Source organism: Stigmatopora nigra, chromosome 7, assembly GCF_051989575.1.
Source record: "Stigmatopora nigra isolate UIUO_SnigA chromosome 7, RoL_Snig_1.1, whole genome shotgun sequence".
Lineage (NCBI taxonomy): Eukaryota > Metazoa > Chordata > Actinopteri > Syngnathiformes > Syngnathidae > Stigmatopora > Stigmatopora nigra.
Window position 1 is genome coordinate 12,349,649 of NC_135514.1, and position 19,872 is coordinate 12,369,520.

The 19,872-nt window shown below is 36.4% G+C and overlaps 1 protein-coding gene across 1 annotated transcript in view; it reads right to left on the bottom strand.

Moving 5' to 3' along the window:
• Positions 1-19,872, bottom strand: part of iglon5 (IgLON family member 5) — a 147,497-nt gene that overhangs the window by 10,701 nt on the left and 116,924 nt on the right. Inside the window, exons 3-5 of the mRNA XM_077721482.1 lie at positions 15,313-15,391; positions 10,971-11,203; positions 7,641-7,760 (exon numbers count right to left, since the gene is read on the bottom strand). Coding sequence (XP_077577608.1) covers positions 7,641-7,760; positions 10,971-11,203; positions 15,313-15,391 — 432 coding nt within the window. The remainder of the gene's footprint in view (positions 1-7,640; positions 7,761-10,970; positions 11,204-15,312; positions 15,392-19,872) is intronic.

Consider the following 19,872-nt stretch of genomic DNA (forward strand, 5'->3'; position numbering starts at 1 on the left):
TTTAGGACCGGGGGGGCCACATTGACTTTAAAAATTTTACAGATGGGCCAGGTCAGCAAAAGATACGATACATATAAAAAAGTGCATCCGTTAACAGTACATATGAAATATAAACCGGGAAAAAGGACTAAAGTATTAACATACTCATCACTTGTCCTTAAAGTAAAAAGTATAAAGTACAAAGTAAAGTAAAAAGGAATGTATTAAGAAATAGTAAAATATAATTTTCAAAAAGATAGAGGGGCTGTAAAACACGAAAAAAATAAGAGTGGACAGACCTACTGCCACTGGCTTCCGTGTGACGGCGCCATCTTGGGGAAAAAAATGAAAATAAATTTGACAGATGGGCCAAGTCAGCAAAAGATACGATACATATAAAAAAGTGCATCCGTTAACAGTACATATGAAACATAGACAGAAAAATAGGACTAAAGTATTAGCATACTCATCACTTGTCCTTAAAGTAAAAAGTATAAAGTACAAAGTAAAGTAAAAAGTAAAATACAGTAAAAAAATTAATCATTACCCCACCTTCCCAAATCCAACCCTCCTCTTCCCTCTTTCACCCTCACGCTAAACCCCTTCTGGCAAGAGGATCTTATCAGGGTGCCTTGTGGACAACCCTCTAGTGAACTGCTATGGGCACTTCCCATAGTAACTGGGTCAACCCATATTGGAGAGATAATACCAGTTTCTCAATGTGTCAGGCCCAGGGCAAGTTAGGAAGCTGGGTGTGCTCCAGTCGCCCAATCACAGGTGCCAGCTCAAAAGACATCAAGGACTATTTAAACCAACCAATAGTGTCAAACATACGGCCCGCGGGCCGAATCCGGCCCGTCTGGTGGTTTGGTACGGCCCGGGGAAGAAAGCAGCATTGTATAAAAAAAAAGAATTTTCTTTAAAATTTGTAGTTCTTGTATTATCCACTAGGGGCGCAGTGTTTTAGTACGTGCAGAACACATGAATTGACATTTATTTATGTTCTTATGTTATTCTCTTGTTCATAATATATTGTTCATAATGTAAAAGGAAAATTCTGTTAATAAACATTTTGATAATTTACTCATTCTTTGCACTAATTATTAGTATTAGTGACTAATAATTAGTGGAAAAAAGTGGGCTTATTGTTAGTTCTATGTCATTTTGCAATGAGTTAACTGCTCCGGCCCACTTGATCTCAAATTAAGATGTTTTCGGGCCGCATTCGGGAGTTTGACACCCCTGAACTATAATCTTCATTTTAATTTGATCCTTAAATAGAAAGTCACCACTCATAATTTACTTTCCCGGGCCACACAAAATGATGCGGCGGGCCAGATTTGGCCCCCGGGCCGCTCCTTTAACACATTAGTTCTAATTGAAAAGTACGCATACAAATACACCAAATCGTGTTCTCAAGTATTTCCTCAAAAACGCATCAACCAAGACTCTTTGCAGAGCTTTGCATCCCTTAATACAGTTCACAATGGATAAACATGGATAAATGGACTAAACCACTTTATATACAAACCCCAAATGTATTCTTTGTCCAACTGTCACTATTTTTTTCCAACCTTAACTAACTATACAAAAGATAAGTGCGCTTGTAGAGGCTATCAACACATAACCATCATCTCTCAGGATCTCTTTTGTTACGAAACAATCCATTCCATTTTCAATTCCAAACTGTATCCGAGACATGGAAGGTTGAATCTTTTTCTAGAGGCTGTTGATGGACTCGCCTGCTCATTTTCCTCACCAGGACACTTTTGCTTCGTTCTGCTCGAGCACACACATTTTTCAAGAAAATGCTTTTTATTTTTTTTTTAGTCTGTTCTTGCAAGGGGGCTGCCAATCTCATTCTCGGCGACCGGTCAACGGCTATCAGGGATGGCGCTCGTTTCTTGCCGTGTTTTAACTGATGGTGTGTCAAGTGATACGCTTAAGATAAAGAGACCTCCTCAATGTCGGTCACAAATGGAGAAGATGGTATTTTTTGCGAAAAAAACGATGTTATGAACTCGTAAGATCTATCAAAAAAAATTCATTTAAAGTCTAATCATGAGACTTTATGAATAAAATGAAAAACATAATTTGCAGAATTGCTATTGTGAAAATATGTCACAAGTCAAGGTTTTGGAAGCTTTTTGAAAGAGAGAGCCATAAACAATTCCTATTTTCAAATGTTAGTCCTTACGAGCCATCCTCACAATTTAAAAGTCAAAATTAATGAAAATTTGCAGTCATTTTATCACATTTAAAGTATAAAAAGTCTCTGAATTCCTTTGACAACGTTGTTACGCTGTTGCTAATCAACGAATATCAATGAGTTCAACGAATATCAATGAGTTCATTGTGTATCACTGAAATTAATGACACAGTCCTGACGTGACGTTCCTATTGGTGCGTTCATGACTCGGCTCTCTCACCACTGGTTTCCATATTTTAGCTAGGAGCCACATGTGGCTCCCGAGCCATAGGTTCCCTACCCCTGTCATAATTGAACTAAAAAATTACATGATTACATTAAATGAATTAGTAGTCATTCCACTAATTTCAGATTTATGCGAGAAAATACAGTATATACGGTATACTGTATTTTCAGAAAAAAAAAAAACGAAAAACCACCACTGTCAAATATTAAAAAAACACAAACGCCTGAACTGAAACAATACTGTTAAATATGCAGATGCCATCTTAGTTTACAAAATCTTCCATCATATAGCTCCTCCCCTAGAGCAAGATTTTATACAAAAAAATCCAAAACATCAACAATGGCTGGCTCTAGAGGTGACTGTGTAGTGAGTGTTTCATACCTGGAAGTCAATAGCAATTACCGTATTTTCACGACTATAAGGTGCCCTTAAAAGTCTTAAATTTTCTCCAAAATAGACAGTGCGCCTTATAATACAGTGCGCCTTATATATGGAAAAAAGTCATTCATTGAGGGTGCGCCTTATAATGCGGTGCGCCTTATAGTCGTGAAAATACAGTAGTTTTTTTTTTAACCAAAATAAGTGACCTCCAAAGCAACACCGCAGAACTAAATCCACCCTCCCAACACCCATCTGTTGAGTTTGAATGAAGCCAGTGAATAATAGGAAGTGATGGCTGCTGGTTTCTTGCCGTCTCCGTGGGCTTGTCCACCCTTCTTTCTCCTCCACTGGCCCCTCAAGTCACAGGCAATTGATGGCGGCTTGCAGACACTCTATCGGAATAGCAATGCGGTCGCTATCTCCAGAGAGCTAACGGGTTGGCGCGGGGGATGTAACAGGGGGGAGGGGGGGGGGGTGGCGAGAAGACGAGGGAGGGGGAGGAAGATTATTGCTGACAGAGGAGAAACGCTGTCGGCGTGCGAGTGAGGACAAATGTTCGCCGCTGGTAATGTATGTGTGAGTGTGTCATGGTGGGTGTGTGCGGGGATGTTCCAGCTGTTTGATATATCCATACTGGCCAGGGAACGGCGTGTACTGTAACGACTCAGGTGTTGTTTGTACGGCTTGTTTGCGACGGTCTGGAGCTCAATTGGTATTCGAAAACATGGCGTTTTCATGGACTAATGTTAGCTATTTTGCAAAAACAGTCTATTTGCAGGAGTTATTCAGACTATCCTATTTTTTTGCACTATAAAGCGCAACTAAAAGACTTTTTTCTCAAAAATTGGCGGTGCGCCTTTAAATCTGGTGCGCCTTGTATGTGTATCAATATTGGTTAATCATTGTGTGAAATTCCCTTTAGCACAGCTCCATCTACTTTTTGTATAATAATTAACCATTACTACAGCTCTATCTAGTGGATGTATAACACAACTACTACTACTGCTGCTACTACTGCTACTACTGCTACTACTACCACCGCCACTTCTACTAATGCTACTACTGCTGCTGCTACTACTGCTGCTACTACGACTACTATTACGACTACTACTACCACCACCAACATTAGGCTTGCCAACTCCCTGAAAAAAACGGGGGGAAACCTTGTTAGAAGAGCCAGCCTGCCTATTAACTGTCAGTCTAGTTCTTTTTTAGATACCTAAACTTGAATTATTCATTCATTTTGTGTATTGCTTATCCTCACAAGGGTTGGGGGAGCAGCTAAATACGGACACCCTGAATTAGTGGGCAGCCAATCGCAAGACACAAGGAGACAAAGGACAACCAATCATAGCTAAGGGTAATTTAGAGTTTTCAACCAGCTAGCCTAGCATACATATTTTTGGGATGAGGGTAAAACCCACGCCAGTCCAGGGAGAACATGCAAACTCCACACAGGAAAATCAAAATTAAGCTTGAACCTTCGATCTCAGAACTGCAAGGCCAACGCGTCAATCCACTCGTCCACCGAACCACCCAAACCTGAATTAACTAGGTTCATATTTAGATGACACAAGTAGGTATAAAAACAACAATAATTTTCAATCTGGAGCCTAAGAATACCCAGAATAGGTTGCCAACCAATCACAGGGCACTAGGAGACAAACAACTAATCATACTCACTTATACTCATACTTCAGGACATTTTTCAGCGTTCAACCGACCTACCATGTTTTTGGGATGTTGGTAAGAACCCGAAAACTTAACTGAGACAGAACCATAAAGCAGAAACGCTAACCACTCAACCACCGTGCTGCTCTTCACATCAAAACAGTGAAAAAAACTCTCATCAAGCAAAATTCACTGCTTGATTAGGAAAAACATTGGCAAACAAATTCCAAGTGTATTTTTGCAGAATTCATATTATTGTCTTGAAGGTTGGCAAGCCAATTTGTAGCATTCCAAAACAAATTAAAAGCTGACTTTTGCAGACATCATCGGTAGGGAATCCCAATCGCAAGCAAGAAGAGGGGAGTAGGTTGCACATCCTTTGCCCTAAGAGCCTAATTACGTGGAGTTCAGTGGTTGTACGCACTGACCTATTTACTGCTGCTTGTCCCAGTGATCTACAGTGCAGCGCCGTTGCACTCGCCGCATCTCATCGGCTGCCGGCGTTGGAATTAAAAAACAGGCTCTGCTCGCAACTTCTTTCGTCTGCTCGGAGGCAAACAGCTAATTATCACAGCAGATCAAATGTTGGACAAGTTTAAGAAAATAATCCTTGCCAGATTCAAAGTTTTTCTCACGCATAACTCTGGAGCAGAGGACTGTGTTTTTTTGAAGTGAAGGATGAGCTTTAAAAGTAAGAAAAAAAAACTAAAGAGAAAAGATTGCGAAGAATTAAGCAGTCGGCGATTTGGATCGTCAAAAACCAAGAAAAATGCATAATTCTTGGAATTATGTCACTTTATATCGCACTAAACAGATGACAGGGGCTACACAGCCTTAACAGCCAAGACAAACAGATTCAAAGACAGTTTCTACGCAAGAACTTTCACGATTAAGAAAAAAAAACGTAAAATACTACACGACACATTTCACTCACATAGGGCGCACTTAAAAGTCTAATATTTGCTACAAAATAGACATGGTGCCCACTCAGAATATAAACTAAATTAAAAATTCTGTAGATGTCAATGCATTACACTGAAAGATTTACTGTCTGGGTACATTGCTTGCTGATGCAATATATTTATAAAGTAAAAAGATGGATGGGTGAAAGGGGAATTTGTTAAGCTTGACAACATTAGCAATGGACGATGACATTTTGGTCTGTTATTAGCGAATGAGATGATTCGGATTACAGCCGAAATGTAGATGTCGCTGTATGGGTACATTGCTTGCTGACATGCTATATTTATATAGTGAAATGGCATTGATGATCCGAATTTGAGCCGAAATGGGGAAAACAGGATCAGTTTTACAAAAAAAATATGTTTAAAAAAAAAAATCCCGTACATAATTTAAAATAATCGAAAAACGTATAAAATACAGGAAAAACGTATAGGTTGCCAGGTATGTCATTGTGACCATACATATACTGTAGCTCTTTGTCTCAAATTCATCAAGGACCATTAAAAACAAATAAATTACATTTAATTTTTTAAAATATTCATAAGATTGGATTTTTTAAGCTACTTCTAACCTGCTTTCAACTCTCACAATTTAAAAACATTTGCTCTTTGCAATAACCTTCCAATACTCAATTTTTCCAAAAAAAATACTTTAAAAAATCCCATATAGACGTTATTATACTGCAGACACAATTTGAAATGATCAAAAAACTGTATAAGTTGACAGGTATGGCGTAAAGTCGTTTGTTGGAAACATCAGAGTGATAAAAATAGACTGAAAGTGACTATGCAATACAACATTGCGCCTCATTATATTGCACTAAACAGATGAGAGAGAAGCAGCATTCCATTTGAAAGCCACTCTATGATGCTAACTCACCGGCAGACATTAATAGTGACAGACCAAAAGAGGCATACATCCAGTCCCTATCAAATCTAATCAGTGGCCATTTATGAACCACACGCTAGTGCTGACCACCCTCAAACATTGGCATTGGGTGGGTGGGGTTAAAAATAGCCCCCCTGTGAAGTTCCAAAAGTGGCGGTTAACTTCAGTTGGCAGCACCACGCCGCTTGACGTGGCCCCCCGATGAAGACAGATGCCGATGATTACGGGCCGCGCGGCGGGGATAATCATGGGTAATGAGCGGTTATTTGGGACAAAACAACAGGACGAGGGCAAAATAAGGCTGTGTGGATTTGAAAGATGGAAGAGGACGTATTAAGCAGCAGGCTTTAAAAAGGGGATTATAATGCGCCAAATATTGGCCAAATATGAAATATTGGGTGATAAATAAAATGGGAACTTTTTAATAATTGAATAGAACCAAGATTGATGTACATAAGAATAATAATTAACATATAACAAGTTAATTTTAAAGCGGATTTGGTATAATATTCAAGTTTTTTTGTAAAATGCTCGGCGGTTAGCACGTTTGTTTCACAGTTGTGAGTTGCATGTTTGATTGATTGATTAATTTGATAAGGGATTTCAGATATTAATGAAATTATCTATATACATCATTTTCTCCTGATGCTTGAGTGGGTTTTTAGTGGGTACTCTGGTTTCCTCCCAAATCCCAAAATCCTAAATGTTAGGCTAACTGGCTGAACATGCTAAATTGTCGCTACGTATGAGCGTGAATGTTTGTCTCATTAGACCATGTGAGTTTAAGGTGTCCCCCACCTACTGACTATAGATGGATAGGCTCTAGCACCCCTGCAACCCTTGTGAGGATAAACGGAATGAAAAATAAATAAATACATGAAACGTGAAAACATGCCTAAACTGTTAATTTCATCCTGAATTTACCATGGTTACTAAAATGGTTGAAAATCACCATGCTCATTTCTGCCAATACAGGCTAAAAAATAAAAATGAACTATTTTCTTGTGGGTGGCCTTTTAAAAATCCTTATTTACAATAAGTAAATTAAAATTAGCAATCATTTGATCAATGATGGTGCTTTTTTTTCAACCAATCAAAAGGAAGCTCCCCAATTTGTTTACCCTTCCTTGTGATGTCATTTATACTTATGATTGATAACTTGACAGCATAAAATGGCTGCACTAATAAGTGCAGTCATATTTTTTTGTGTTTAACGAAGATTTTCCCACATTTGTTATTTAAATACTTTGAGGAATGGGGTTATAGATGAAGGTCATTCATACTAGGTGGTGTCTGTCACTTTAAAATAGTTGTGGTACTTACATTTTTGGTCCTTCCAGGTGATGGTGGGTTCGGGTCGGCCCACAGCCAGACAGAAGAGGTTAACATTTTCACCCTCATTCACCGACACGTCCGAGGAAATGTTGACAATTCGGGCTGGTACTGCGGAAATCACAAATACATATTTTAACAAACAAAATCCAAGTTTGAGCAATCATATCATTTTCAAGAGGTAATTAATGCTAAAATTAAAAAACCCAAATTGAACAATAAAGATCCTCAACAATAGTGCCCGTCCAATTTAAGTCAAAAAAACCCCAAAATTAAAAATCGACAAAAAATTAAGAGCAAATTTCCAAACTACTGACAGTATCGTCAATTATTGTGTTAGCTTTACGATATCAGTGCCAAAAGCTAATATGTTATAACTCAAGAGATGCAAATTTCAACAGAAAAATTGATCAAAAGTGTCAATTTCTTCTTGATCAAGCAACTTGACGACAACAAACCCGTTTAACCGCGTAGCGCTCCTACTTAAATTGATAACGAGACGGCCCTTGAATTTAAACGGGCCATTATCATTGTTTTTAATGAGCTTGGCTCCGCCGCGGCTATCATTTCTCTTGCAACTTGCCAGGTCGTCGCCAACAACAGCCGCGGCGACGAGACGCCGCTACAAACAAACTCTACAATTGCAGCAATCGGCTCAACCAACGCATAGTAAATATACAATTATATATGCATATACACAAACAATAGGTTGGGTGCTCTATGCCAAGCGCCAAGTTACGAGTTAGCCGCCAGACAAGATTATTTGCTTGCAAAAGACGCGTCAGTCAGCAGCTCGCTGCCACCTGTCAGCTGCAAAGACATTCTGTGCTTTTAGGGCGATTAGAGTTTTTTTCAGAAGTCGTTAGCGACTGAAAAAGCCTGCGATCTTTAAAAACGAGCAGATGTGAGTTAGGGTTCCTGGAGCTGAGGTTGGATTTCACATTATCGTATTTTTTTGGGTATTGACTACCCTTAAAATTGTTGTATTTTATGATTTCTCTCGTATAAACCGCCCCTGATTCATAATTTTTACCTGCATATTCAAGTATAAGTGAGTTTTTTCTTGAATTTGATTCATAGAAGTCAAAATAAATGTTGTTTGGCGTTATGTCTGTTTATATTTTCTCTATTTTGAAATAAATGACTGGTTTCAACAGTAGCTATTTAGATATTAAACCTCTCTCATGAATATAATTTTGAGAGCAGATTTCAATAGTAAACTCTCATGTCAAACGTCCGGGCGACCAAACGTCCGGGCGACCAAACGTCCGGGCGACCAAACGTCCGGGCTACCAAACGTCCGGGCGACCAAAACGTCCGGGCGACCAAAACGTCCGGGCGACCAAAACGTCCGGGCGACCAAAACGTCCGGGCGACCAAAACGTCCGGGCGACCAAAACGTCCGGGCGACCAAAACGTCCGGGCGACCAAAACGTCCGGGCGACCAAACATCCAGGCGACCAAACATTCAGGCGAACAAACATCCAGGCGACCAAACGTCCGAGTGACCAAACGTCCAGGCGACCAAACGTCCGGCGACCAAACGTCCGAGTACCAGTTTTGTCTGTCGCCTTGTAGTTTTGTGCATGTCAAGTCAAATTTGTGCGCATATAAGCCGTACCTTTGATTTTTTTGCTATAAATATGGCGTATATGCGAGAAAATATAGTAAATGTTTTTCTTTTATTTTCCATTGTATGATTTACAATCAGAGACATATTTCAAATGTGCAGGGATGAGAGCAAATACCTGATTGGTTTCCAGCAAGGGTATTAAATTCATTTTTGTCTCAGGTCACGTTTAGTTATGATTTCATAAACTGGGATGCCACAATTAATCGACTAATGAATTGACTGATTTTTTTGGATGATCGACAAATCATTTATTGTTTATAATATGTACTAATTTGTACCTTTTGAGTCTTTCAACAGTAAATTATCGCTTTGATTTTGGATCTAAAAAATATTTCAATAAAAAAAAGGGGAAACATCGTTGTATTTTGTTTAAATAGAAAGAGAAAATATACCAATTAAATTATTCATGTTCAACACAATCATTTCATGCCAATTTTAGCAGTAGGTACAAAATGTGTCTCCTTTGGATATGGATGCTTGGTTTAGATGTTGTTTTCCCAGCGCTAATCGGCGATCACTTTACCCTGCTGCGACATTTTTGCAGCATTTTTCCCAGCAGAGGCAACCCCGGGCTCCATGCGGCTTTCAGCTCACTTCTAATCTGCCTGACTTCCTAAATCAAGACAAGTCGACCAATTCAACGGCAGCTAAGTGAGAAAAAGCCTCTCATTCGTCCACTTTGTCAACCAGCACCTGCACTATTAGCCTATCTTTTATTTTGGCTGCTTTTCATGGGAATCCTAATGAATCCAAGACTATATTCACATAACTTGACTCTCATTTTAAAATGCCATGAGGACTTGTTAGGTACGATTTACCAGGAAAAGGCAAATTGAGTCAACCATGAAAACGCCTGATTGCTTTCGTGGTATCAATCCCGCCCGGCCAATCGACAGAACACGTAATTAAGTCATTTGGCAGATGTGGCACTTGAGAGGGAAAACCTAGGTTGACCTTTCACAATAAGATAAAAGCGGGAGAAAATATTATAGGTTATTTTTACATTTTTTTTCCACACTAATTCAATGACAAAATGTTTTCAAAAATCATTTATAAAGACTCACACAGATCTAGAACTCTTCAAATTATGCAATAAAAGATATTTTTGGAACGGTTTGCCGATTAGTGGTTGAATTTAAAATTTAAAAATATACTAAAAAAAAAAGCTCAAATAAACATTGTTTTAGATAAATAAAAAACTGAATATTCAGGATCTTTAATCCAGTTCATTTATAAAAAAAAATCGAATTATTAAAAAAATATATAAATATATGTAAAATAAATATATAAAAATATATAAAATAAATATATAAAAATATATAACATAAATATATAAAAATATACAAAATAAAAATATAAAAATAAAATAAAATAATAAATAAAAAATGGAATATTCAGGAACTTTAATCCAGTTCATTTAATCCATTTATTAAAAAAAATCTAAATATTAAAAAAATATATAAAAATATATAAATTAAATATATAAAAATATATAAATTAAATATATAAAAATATATAAATTAAATATATAAAAATATAAAAAATAAATATTTCCCAAAACTGGTTTAAATCCCATAATAAAAATTTCTAAAACCTATTGGTTTAAAATATGAATCAGTAGTCCACATTTTTGTCTTGATTTCTTTACATTCTACAACATACTAAAAAAAATAAGTGAAAATTCTTACCTTGCACAATGAGGTAGACGTGGGCGATGTGTGGCATGTGGTTGGCCTGGAATGTACACGTGTACGTCCCTTCGTCGCTCACTCGCACATTTTCAATGTGGACCGAGAAGTCGCTGTTGTTGCTGTTGACCAAAGTGACGCGTTTGTCCAGCGACCATTTGTCGCTTCCCGCAAACAAAATGTTGGAGCGGTTCAGCCATGCCTTGTGTGTCACTTCCTCGTGGATCCGACAACTATAAAGACAATTTTTTTATTTTATACAAGATATTGCATCATAAACACAATTGACTAATATAGCAAATTATAGCATGGTGTCAAAGTGGCGGCCCGGGGGCCAACTCTGGCCCGCCGCATCAATTTGTGCGGCCCGAAAAAGTAAATCATGAGTGCCGACTTTCTGTTTTTGGGTCAAATTCAACATGAAGATTATAGATTTATATTATATTTCCAAATTTTCCCCCTTTTAATTGAATAATTGCAATTTTTTAATCATTTTTTTGCGTGAATTTAGTTCAAAAAGCATTTTGTAAAATCTAAAAATATATTTTAAAAAAACTAAAATAAACATTGTTTTAGATCTATAAAAAAAGAATATTCTGAGTCTTTAATCCAGTTCATTTAATCCATTTATTAAAAAAAATATATCCAAAATGGTCCAGCCCATTTTCCACTTTAATAATGAACGCAAAAAAATATTTTCTTTAAAAAAAAAAGCTCAAATCAACATTATTTTAGATCTATAAAAAAAACTTTCATACCCAGCTACTTTGCTCCAGTCCTTTTAATAAGATTTTTAAAAAAAATATCAAAACATATATCAAAAACAATCCATCCCTCATAAAATCTCCCAAAAAATGGCCTTACCACCCGATAAATTTACTCAAAATCCACCCATTTAAATAAAAATACTATCATATTTCCACTACCGCATTCATATTACAACTCAACCACAATATTTCTAACCCATCTCAAAGTTCCATGAGTTTTCATAACACGTTCCATTGTCAAAAACCTCATGTTTTCTGAACACAACTTGTCAGTTCCTTTCTAAATGTTCCCTCTAGATGTTTTTCTATATCACCCAGCCTCGTCTTTCACGTCGGTTTCCTGGTTTTCACGTCTGCCCTCGCATGCCTTCATCCCACCTGCGTCTTTCTCTTTGTTACTTCGGTCTTGTCAAGCCTTTCTTTTTTTTAGCCTCAGTACTTCTTGTTAAATAAACACAAAGATTCACTAGATTTCCTGCCGGCCTTGAGCTTGTTGTGCGTTGGCGTCGGTACGCCGCCGCCACCGCCGCCATGACAATGACGACACTGACGCATATCCACTGCCTCCGCCTCGAGTGGTTTCACAACAAATCATGCCAAAAAAGAATCTGTTGAATTGTGTTCAATTGTTAATTTGAAAAAAAAAATAGATTGTCCGTGAATAACGTGTGATTCATGTTACCCTAGCTTTACACTGTCTATGCTCATCTATTCATTTCATGTTATGCTGATGAATACCTTTGTATGTGTTGAGGAGTACACTAACTGTAAATCAGGTTTGTTTAGGAAGTATTCAAAGTTATTATAGAGATGTGTACAGTGGTACCTTGACATGTTTAAGATGATTAAGTGAAAATTCTTGTGACTGACTGATATTTGCTTGAGATCCATCTACTGATTTTATCTGTTTTTATGCTAGAAATGGTTTGGGGTATATTTATCTTCTTGATTTGACGTGAGCTTAGATTATTTTAGATGCGTTTTTATTTCTAGTTGATCATTCTGGCGACTTCACTGCAGAAAGCCGTGGGCTCGACTCCCATTGCATGGCAGTATGATTACATAACTGTCAATCTCGGCCAAATGCTCTTGTTATTATTGTTTTTATTAAATGAATACATTAATTATACTATATGATACTATAATACTATAAAAAACATGTAATTTTTTAATTTTTATCAATTTTATTTTATACATTATTACATTTATTACATTATTATACTATAAACAATACATTTTATAGATTAATTTATTTTTTATTTTTTATCTATTTCATACTTTAAACTATAATACTATAAATAATACATTTTATACATTAATTTTATTTTAAATTTTTATCAATTTCATAAATTATACTATCATACTATAAAAATACTTTTTATAGATATATTTTATTTTTAATTTTTATCTATTCTATTTTATACATTAATTATACTATAGTACAATAAATAATACATTTTATACATTAATTTATTGATGTTATTAAACATTAATGATATCAATTCCCCTTATTAAGCGCTAAAAAACGTACAAACAACGGAACAAATTTTTACTCACATAGGTCGCACTTAAACGTTTAAAATTTTCCCCAAAATAGACGGGGTACTCAATTAATCGGCGCGTTTGGCTGCAATAAATTCAAGATTCTGTAGAAGTCGCTATCTGAAGCTGACAGCGTGACTGTCTGTGTACATTGCTTGCTGACGCGCTATAGTTATATAGTAAAATGGCATTGATGATTCGGATTAGAGCCGAAATTGGTAAACCAAGATCAGTTTTACAAGAAAATGTATGTTTAAAAAAAAAAAATCAATACACAATTTGAAATGATCGAAAAACGTATAAAATACATAAAATACAGAAAAAAACGTATAGGTTGCCAGGTATGTGATTGTGACCATGAATATACTGTGGCTCTAATTCATTAGGACCCATTAAAAACAAATATATTATGTTTAATTTCAAAAATAATTTGTAAGATTGGAGTTTCTTTTGACATTATTCGACTCTCACAATTTAAATTGTTTTGCTCTTTGCAATAACCTTCCAAAACTTCATGAAATCAAACTTCCTTCAACATAAATAGTCTCCAAGTTGATACTTGTCTTGCAGATGCACTGACAAGCATCTATGCCAGTAATTCTGTCATAAAAATCAGTGTACAAATGGCGTATTAATCTAATTTTAAACTTAATCACGTCTACTACTGCTACAGCAGCACTTGGAGCCCAGAGGAAATGAGAAGCATAATAACATCAAATGTGACTTCGTCTTAATGGCCCGCATCAAACGGCTTCGTCTGGAGTAGAAGAGGAAGAAAAAAAATAAAGATATAAAAGAATTTCAGCCACTCGGGCAAAAAAAAAAGAGAAAAGTGATTTACATTGAAGTGGAAGTTTATTTATAAAGCACTTTTGTGTTTTGTTTGTCAGCCGCAGGCTGGCTGGTATGCATAAAACACACTTTTGATTACAAAAGAGGTTATTTGATTGCTACTCGTGAAGTCGTAAAAGCTTGATGAGTAATATTACACGGAGTCATTTGGGTCAAAGCATGTCGATTGGCTAACGAGGTGAAAAATAAACCTAAACATAGCAACAAAAAGGATTTTTTTTTGGATCAAAGTAGTATATATTTATGAGGTATTTAATCAATACTTTGAAAATTGAATTTTCTAGAGAGCAGGCTTGGAATTTTTACTAACAATACTCGATTCATTTATACATTTTGACATGGGTTAGCTTAGATCACCCAATTACTGGATCCAGGTGGTGGAAAACTGGAATCAGTGGCCAGCCAATTACAGGGAAAGATGAGAGAAAGGACAACCAATCATAGCTACAGTTAGGCTAAGGGTGTGTATGGGTATGGTTGGTTCGGGGGCTGCTTTAACATTAACTAGATATTAGGTCTAATATTTAGATTTTTTTGTTTAAAAGAACTGGATTAAAAGCCCTGAATATTCTGTTTTTTATAGAACTAGCACAATTTTTATTTTAGCTTTTTTAAAATATTTTATTAGATTGTACAAAATGCTTTTTGAACAAAGTTAAAGAATATGTCGCAAAGTGGGCTGACTGGCAATGGCGGCCATGACAGATGATTGGCTAGTCATGTAGTGATTTGATTATGTGTATTTGTGTATTTGTGTACCGTATTTTCACGACTATAATGCGCACCGCATTATAAGGCGCACCCTCAATGAATGACATCTTTTCCATATATAAGGCGCATTGTATTATAAGGTGCATTGTATTATAAGGCGCACTGTATTATAAGGCGCATTGTATTATAAGGCGCATTGTATTATAAGGCGCACTGTATTATAAGGCGCACTGTATTGTATGGCGCACTGTATTGTATGGCGCACTGTATTATAAGGCGCACTGTATTATAAGGCGCACTGTATTATAAGGCACACTGTATTATAAGGCGCACTGTCTATTTAGGAGAAAATTTAAGACTTTTAAGTGCGCCTTATAGTCGTGAAAATACGGTATTCCTGTGTGCGTGTCAAGACGAAAAGGTTTTCCAAACGTAATTAGCGGGCGCAGGTGTACGAAGTCAAGACTCACCTCAATGTGACGCTTTCGCCTTGGAGAACCGTAATGTTTTCCGGCAGGTGCTCAAATTCGCCGCTGTGTGCACTCCAGCCTGCCAAGAACAGACGATAGGACACTCCGGTGAGGATAGAAAAAGATGGCAACAGATGAGCACGCAGATGTTCTCGAGATCATCGATGGACAAGAAAAATTAACGCGCATGGGGGCCATTGGCGACCATAGGTGTTCAATTTATTGATTGGCTGTGAAGGGCAAGTAGCTAAAAAAATGTAAATTGGAAACTGGCTTTATTAGGAGGATTAAGTTCTTATACAGGAATCATTATCATCATAATCACTATTAATATTAAAATTACTAGGAATACATTGATGAATAGTTAAATATTTCAAGTTTATTTTTAGTCACATTTAATATTAAAATTACGGGGAATAAATTGATGAATAATCAAATATTTTAATGTTTTTAAAAAAAAATTCTAATATTAATGTGAAAGATATTTAAATTATGTGACAATTTAAACAAGTACACAACTAAAAATGTCATCTATATAAGTGAGAGATTAAAAATATCATTTTTTTATATATAATATATACAAATATTTCTTAAAATGGATATTTTTTAAAAATATTTAGCTTTTGGATTTACTTTATAGAAAATGACTGAATTGTAAAAGTTAAAAAATGTACTACTACGGTAATTAGGGGATATTGACATTTACCTTTTTTAATTAAATACATTCAAGTAAGAAAAGAAAATAGAAGTTTTTGTAAAAAAAATTTTTGAAGTACTTTCTCTTTAGTTAAATATAAATGCACTGCAAACAAATGTATAAAATGAAAGTACAGTGAATGTTTTATCCTTTATCGAAGAAATCGGATTAAAAAGATGTTTTTGCAGTTTTTGGTCGAATTTATAGAATTTTTTCAATATAGTATTTTTTTAGCACTTTTTTTTAAAGCAGAATATTAAGATTGGACATCAATCTCCATCAATGACAGCCAAGAAGTTTCTACTTCAAAATACTACATTTTAAAGTTTTTCCTCAAAAAATAACGCAATCAGGTCGTATTTCCCATCAAATCTGGGACATCTCAAGTCCCGAATGCGCAAAACAAAACAACCAAAAAGTCACAACGTCGTCGTTGACCCTCCCCAGAATAATCAGTTTGCCTCTTCCCGCATTCTGCCAGGATGTTCGTGGAACGTCTCTGATAATGAGCCCAAGGAAAAGGATTCATGCGGGGGTGCCGGACCGTGAAATGAAGGGCTAGTAACAGAAGGGAAACTCGCACATACATACACACAATTGCCCAAGAAAAAGTACTGACACAGCCAGAGAGACATTTGTTAACGAGGAAATGTGATTTTGTTTCGGACACTTGGGTGAAGCCAAAAAAAAAAAAAAATCGTTTTTTATATTTCCACCTGATTTCATCAAGAATAGGGGTTTCAAAGATACAGCCTGTGGGCTGGAAGTGTCCCAGTAGGAAGTCTGATCTGGCCTATGGGAAAATTTGTTATTTATACTCTACTTATTTAACCAAATGCATTTGATAACGGTGCCACAAAACCAGGTTTTAAAGTTGTTTTATCAAGTGTATTTTGCTTAATTTGCTATTTGCAAATCACATTGATTCATTCGCCCCTTGCTGTCAAAACGTCGGGAGCAGGTGACCCTAAAATATGAAATAACAAAAAAATAACCACAGTCTGAAATCTGTGTATGGCTCCGTTTTTTTAAACTAGTTCTACAATGTCTTCTGTGTCTGTATTGCTACTGCAAACAAGGAAATTTCACGAATACGTCATAAAATACAGTTCTAATCTATAAAAATCTAATTTAAAATGGCTGAAAACCAACAAAAAGTCCCCTGGAGATGCCCAAAAACCAACAGGAACCGACAAATGAACCAAAACCATCCTGGAAAGTCCTGCAAAACCAACAAAAAGTCCTTTGGAGATCCCCCAAAACCAGCAGTAACCGACAAATGAACCAAAAGCATCCTGGAAAGTCCTTCAAAACCAACAAAAAGTCCTTTGGAGATCCCCCAAAACCAGCAGTAACCGACAAATGAACCAAAAGCATCCTGGAAAGTCCTTCAAAACCAATGGGAAATGACCAAAATTTACCCAAAATGACCTGTTAGTGCCCTAAAATGGCAAGGAATTGATGCAAAATTAACTCATTGCTTGCTGACAATAATAGATGTCAAGTTAGTTCACTTTTTGGGCCCAAAAAAACAGGTCCAGATTGAGTTAGCATCAATCTGGCCCGCGAACTAAACTGACTTTAAAATCCTTGATCAGGGAGAACCTGTTCTTAACGATGGAGGGTTGGCCTCAATATAAAGCCTTGAGCTTTAATAAATTAATCTTCGTAAAAGTAGAAACGATCCCCAGTCGGACCCGCGGACGAGTTTTTCGTCTCGGAGCGCGAGCTACGCTAAACGGAAGGGAAGCGAAGTCAAGTGGCGCCTCGTTTATCATTTCATCAAGACAAATGATCCTCCGTGTGGAGGTGATGGGAAGGTTTCACAAGCGGGGTTGAGGGACACCCACACAAGTCTGCTTGCTGTCTTGCCTTTTGCCGCGGGAATGGAAATTCAATTCCAACGTTGGATGGATTTCTAAATGAGATCCTTTTCTCACTAGCATTTCGGAGCCTAAAATGCTGACGTTGATCAAAAAAACTTTCTTTTTCTGGCAATTTAGGTTTGAAAAACATTGTTGCTACACACTATCGCGTCCTTAAAAACGTCCATATTGGGACTTTATTCTTTTATTTAAATTGAAAATTTCCATTTTTTTTATTGTTTACATTTTAACAATCTGTAATAATATTTTTTAACATTTTTTTTAAATTTATTATGTTTAAAACCTCCAACTTTAAGACTTTTTACTGCTTGCATTGGTGATAATTTGCTAACAAACCTGACTAAAAACAAGAAAATGGTAAATAAATAGACGACCGTTGACAATAAAAAGTTTCCAACGAACATCTTATTGTTAAAAAACTATGCTAGCCTTTAAAAAACCATGTAATGGGAAAATGGTAACCAAATTTATCATTCAAAATACAAGATATCCTTCAATTTTACCATTCAAGGCTTGAAACAATATCACAATCAACCAACTACTCAATTATAAACTATTTCAATAATTAATTTTTTCAAAAATGACCTAAAAATTCATCAAAAATCCAATAAAATGCAAAAAAACCACCCTCAAAATATTCATTTCTACCAACCCAAATAAAAAGCCATGTAAAGTACTCAAAAACCTCCCATATAACTCCGCCCCCCTCATTTTAAGTATCCACTACTTAAAAATCCCTAACACAAACACATCCACAATTCTAACTTTCCAAACCTCCACAAAAACATTACCCTAACTTATCAAATTTCCATTATCTCCCCCCCCCCCCCCCCCCCAAAAAAAACCCACATGCCATATGGTTAAAAAAACCCAACCACAAACGTTATTTACCATTTTTTTCAGAATTACACTGCAACTCCGCCCTCTGGCTTCATAGCATCGTTGGTCCTTTTCATGTGTTCCCCCTGCTTCACACCCCATTTTATTTGGGTTAATTCTATTCCCTTTATGAGCCCCGGGCTCGGATACGCCTGTGACACGCTTTCACATCCTAAATACAAATTCTGCCAAAACACACACACACATATACACACACATGTATACACACATATATATACACACACATATATTCCAATAGAATGAGTGACATGCGCACTCCAAGGTTACAAAATGGTGAGGTGCTATTCCCCTTTTCCCTACTCAATTGCTACTTTCACAGCTCGATTGGCACCCGGCATGCCAAATTCTGCACAACAACCGGGTCAAAAATTCCCCACGTAAAGACACATTTAAGTGTTAGCATGCTCGCAACGCTCGTATTGGCAAACGAAAGCAGCAGGCATGTATTTGCTTCACAGCTGCATGAGCAACACTTTTGATTTGGTGAGATATTTTTCATATTAAACAGAGCATACCTCTCTGTTTTATTTTATTAAATATTTGGTAACAGGTTAGATTGGTGGCAGACAATTATTTGGGTTGGAAAGAGAATGTATTCGTTAGGGATCCGATCAACTGTCAATCAAATAGACTTTTTCATGGGTAAGATTGTAGTGAAGGTTTCAATGGGGAGGATTTTTTTTCTAAATATGTTTTGCACAAACACACATCCCTACAATATCCCCATCAAACTTCATTTTCCATCCTCGAATAACTGCAAAATAGCCATTTTAGCTAATATCCTCACCAAAGACAACAACAACAAATCAAGTCAAATCTTAAAGATACAGAAACTAATTACCGCATTTTCACGACTATAAGGCGCACTTAAGTCTTACATTTTCTTCAAAATAGACAGTGCGCCTTATATGTGGAAAAAACAGAAAACCAAAAACAAAAAACCACCACTGTCGGATATTAAAAAAACACAAATGCCTGAACTGAAACAACACTTAAATATGCAGATGCCATCTTAGTTTACAAAACCTTCCATCATCTAGCTCCTCCCCTACTGCAAGATTTTATGCAAAAAAATCC